This window comes from Cornus florida, unplaced genomic scaffold (assembly GCF_030987335.1).
Source record: "Cornus florida cultivar Cherokee Brave unplaced genomic scaffold, ASM3098733v1 CherokeeBrave_3.0.0_Hap2_Chr06, whole genome shotgun sequence".
Taxonomy (NCBI): Eukaryota; Viridiplantae; Streptophyta; class Magnoliopsida; order Cornales; family Cornaceae; genus Cornus; species Cornus florida.
In genome coordinates this window covers 81,764,310-81,769,054 of record NW_026775576.1, presented here as the reverse complement: position 1 = coordinate 81,769,054, position 4,745 = coordinate 81,764,310, and the positions used below count along the sequence as shown (strand labels likewise).

At 42.2% G+C, this 4,745-nt stretch overlaps 1 protein-coding gene across 1 annotated transcript; it reads left to right on the top strand.

The window, feature by feature from the left end:
• The first annotated feature begins 2,316 nt into the window (after positions 1-2,316).
• On the top strand, positions 2,317-4,448 carry LOC132314432 (beta-amyrin 28-monooxygenase-like). Its single transcript, XM_059813300.1, has 2 exons — positions 2,317-3,310; positions 4,369-4,448. Exons 1-2 carry the CDS (start codon positions 2,317-2,319, stop codon positions 4,446-4,448), a joined length of 1,074 nt encoding a protein of 357 aa, XP_059669283.1.
• The last annotated feature ends 297 nt before the right edge of the window (positions 4,449-4,745 follow it).

Sequence of the window (4,745 nt, the reverse complement as noted above, 5' to 3'; positions counted from 1 at the left end):
AGCCACATTCCTCGAGCCACCGCCAGTGCAGCTGAAGGGTCTGTAACCACAGAATCCCCTGAGTGTAGGACTGACATGTCAGCCCTGGTGAAGGAAGGAGTCCAAGGAACTCCAGTCTCAGCAAGAACAAAGGCCCTGACTTCATCTTCAGGTTCAGCCTCCCCAGCTTTTTTCCCTCTGCTTTTAGAGGGGACTTTGCCCTTACCAGAGGAAGAGGGGTTGAGGCGAGATTTCTTCAATGGTGGTTCCTCAACCTCCACCTCATCCTCAGTTGATCCAATGACGACCAAGGGTTGGGCATCTCCGGCTTTCTTTTTTAAAGCCTCAGCCCGCCGTATCTCCTCCTCGGTCATAGGGAAACTGTCAAAGGATGGTAAAGCCAGGTCCATGAGGTCTGCAGCAACGGCACTGGAGGCAATGTCCTTGAGGTTGGAGGAAGTTAGCAGGTCCTCGATAGGCGAGGGGTTACTCCAGACTTGTTCCTCAAGAAAAGAAAGTTTGTTCCTTGCTGCGGAGGCCGGGAATGTAGCTGAAAAAACACCAAGAAATTCATAAATACGGCGAAATATTAAGACTTGGCAAGGAAAACAGCCAGAACACTTGGTATGAAGGGAGGTTAAATATTCTATACCTAATTTCCCGAATTTGCGCGGAATGGGAAGCGCAATTGATTGGGACACGAACCATTTCCCTTTAACACAACCATCCTTTCTTTCCATTTCTTTTCGGATGAAGGAAGGTTCGTGCATATCCTTTGATGAAGGGGAGAGGTAAAAAAGAAGCGACCAGGCTCGGTCCCATGCTTAGATATATTGTATGTAAGCAGAAGGTCGACAAGGGTCAAATCCAGAGCCTCTAATTTCCGGCGCACCAACAACGCCGAAAGGATGCGAAAGAAATTGGGATTTACTTGAAGGGGGGCAAGACCTAGCTTATTGAAAACTAAATGATAGAAGGGATGAAGAGGGAATCGGAGGGCGTTAAGGTGCCCTACAGAAAGAAGCAACTCATCCTCCTCAATTCCCTCGCCGGAGGTGAAATCGGCACCCTCGGGATATTCTGCAATGTCTATTCCTTCAGGAACATCAAATTCTTCCATTACCGAAGCAATAGAGAATTTGATGCGGCGAATAGAGATGATTGCTTTCTTCTCTTCATGGGTAAGAACGTAATCAGAGCCTGAGGTGGATGTTTCGGTTAGAAGAGGGGAAGTACCTGACGAATTCAACGAAGGGCGATCTGTAGAAACCCTAGGAGGGGGAGCCCTAATGCGAATGGGGGAAGACGAAGGTATGGATTCAGAATCCCCGATATCTACACGTTCGGGAGTAGATGAAGTACTCATAATGAAAGATTGAAGAGAAAGATGCGAGACTAACCTGACAAAGCGAAGGAAGCGATGAAACGAAGGACGCAGAAGTGCAGTAAGGGCAAATGTAACTCTGGCAAAATCTTGTGCGAAGGAAGTAATAACGAAAGGCCACGAACCGTTTCTGAAGCAAAGTGAAAACCGGTTTCAATTCCCTCTTTAATAGGAGCCGTCACTCAATTAAAAATGGAATTTGGGGCAAAGTGTGGAGGGAAAAAAACTCCCTCCAATAAAAAACACACACGTCACCACTACCCATATCTACAGGCCAAGGACATATAAGGCCCATCATGCTCAAGCCCAAGTTGAGGGTATTTACAGCCCAAGATCATTCCATCAAGGCCGAATCAAGAAGCTATCAGCCCAGCTTGTCGTCAGCCCAGATATGAGTATTTAACATCCGGCCTGTTACCCAAGCCCAGCCGGATCAAAATATATTCAGCCCAAGAATGCACAAATCCTACCATTTGAAGAATTTACCATAGAAGGAAAATTCGGATAGGAAGTTCTGTACAAGGCAAGTTCTATGTATGAAAAATTCAACAATGGAAAGAACTCTATTAGAAAAGAATGGTTATATAGAAAGAATTGGAGGGCAAGCAACGCGAGTCCTACCATAATTCTGTAATCTTTTGTATATAAATAGAGGCTAAGACCTCCAATAAAGAATCAAGCAATTCCACACTTCTCTACACATTGTTCTTATTTATTTTTATTATTTTTGAGTGAGTTGTTTTATTTTTCTCAGTCATTATTGGTTGAGCGAAATTTTGCACCTACAGATACTCTTTTATATATTAAGAGATGATCAAATATATATGTTGCATCATATATTGACTAAATTGCAGCATCAATTCACCCCAACAAAAAAGACATAAATAGCACCAGAAGTCTCTATAAAAAGGAGCAAATCTCAAACCTACTTCCATGCATAACTATCATCAAACATGGAGCTCTCTTTCCTTTCTTCACCGCAAATATTCCTCACTGTCTTTACTCTTGCTGTTAGTGTCTTCCTCTATATTTTCATCTATCACCAAACTAACCGGCAAAAAACGAACCATCCACCGGGTAATTTTGGGTGGCCAATTATTGGCGAAACCTATCAATTCCTCTATGGGAACTCTGAAAAATTCATTGGTGACAGAATGAAGAAGTACTCTCCCAAAGTGTTCAAGACAAAAGTGTATGGTGAACCCACCGCCGTCCTCTGTGGCGTTGCCGGCCACAAATTCATCACCTGTGGCGTTGCCGGCCACAAATTCATCACCGCTAACGAGGAGAAGCTTTTCCGGGTGTGGCGCCCACATTCCCTCCAAAAGCTCTCCCGCGCCCCATTCCTCCCCAATGCCACGGCCTCCATCCCACGGGAAACCATGGTCAATGTCACCCGTGCCCCGGGTTTCATCAAGACCGAGGCACTTATTGGGTACTTGGGGAAAATGGACACCATGATTCAACAACATTTCAATTTGCACTGGGAGGGAAAACAAAAAGTGCAGGCCTATGAGCTCATGCACAGAATGACCGCGACTTTATCGAGCCGGTTCTTCTTAGGGCTCGAAGAGAATGATCCTCGTATCAAAAAGTTTGCTAGGCTATCAGATGGAATGACGGTCGGGCTCCATTCTTTCCCCATAAATATTCCTGGAACTGTGTTTTACCACACCAAGAAAGCTGCGGAGGCGATGAGGAAGGAGGTTCAGCAACTGATTAAGGAGAAAAAAGCTGTCATGTCCAGTGGAATACAAACTCACGACATTCTGTCACATATGATCTTCAGCAGCAACCCTGCTGTCGGCCGGTTCAAGTCGGAGAAAGAAATCGCAAGCCTTTCCTCGGCCTTGGTCGTGTCCGGATTCACCACACCTGCCACTGCTCTAGCCATTATCATGAAATACCTTGCAGAAAGACCCGACATATATGATAAAATTCGTGCAGGTATGTCATTGACAATAATTTTAAGATGGACTTATGGACCTATATTTAACATTTGACATGGAGTGAAAACTATGATCAAAATACTGAACTGTGGAGATGAAAAAATACTGTCCAAACTACCTTTAAGTACCACTTTGTGGAGAAAGTGGTACATGATGACATGGTATATACAAAAAAAAATGTTATATAACTTTGATTCTATCAGTAAATATGAGTTTATAATATCATGCATTGGTAATAATCCCTTTAAACAACCCATCATATATAAATGAAATGATCTTGATTTCAAACTCGAATCATACAACATATCACAGTGTGTTGCATTGTTATATTACTATTAAATTAAAATTTTAACACATTTACATATTTGTTGCATTGTTCATTTAAAGTTTTTATGTTGAAGAAGTAAAGGTACTGTATCAGGCACATAATAGACATATGACAAAAATAACAACAGAGAATCTCGGTTCTCTGGTTTCAAACCTTATTTTCTTTATACTTTACAAATTGAAATTGACATTGACATTGATTGAGCGGTGGAATTTTCAAAATCAGAACAAATGAAGATCAGCAGCTCCAAGAAATTAGGAGAGTTGCTTAATTGGGAGGACATACAGAAGATGAAATAGACATGGCACACAGCACTGGAAGTGATGAGAATCATACCACCTTTTCAAGGAGGATTCAGGGAGGCTTTAAGTGACTTCACGTGTGAAGGTTACACTATCCCAAAGGGTTGGAAAGTAAGTAAAACTAAACATCCTTAATTAAAATTCTTCATATGATTTGTTATTTACACCATCTCGACTCTTGATCAATTCATGTGTCCTTCAGTAACAATCATCTTAAGAAATTTAATTTTTTTAACATAAACCTAATCTCCTATATATTATTGGCTATTCCATGTGACCGTCCAATCATAATCACCATCAGTTCGTCACATCATGTGATTGAAATTACCTGCCCATGAAAATCTCTTTGGTTTTTTTAACATAAATTATGAACAGTTGGGGCGTGTTTGCGGTAATAAATTAATCTGTCTCTATCTTAACATGAAGGTGTATTGGACCGTGACTACCACAAACAAGAACCTGGAATGCTTTCCAGAACCAGAAAAGTTTTCTCCGACGAGGTTTGAGACTCCTCCACCTTACACCTTCGTCCCATTTGGCAGCGGTCTACGGGTGTGTCCTGGAAAAGAGTACAGTCGACTAGTGATGCTCATTGTTCTCCACAATCTTGTCAAAAAATTCAAATGGGAGGTGTTGGCTCCTAACGAGAACATGATTGGCACCGTCATCCCTATGCCGGGAAAAGGGTTCCCCATCCTTCTCCAACCTCTCTCAACATAAGCAATGGTGTTTATGCTAGCCAGTACTATTCGTGAACGTAGTATAATATATATTTATCTAGATCAACAATGGTATACATGCAG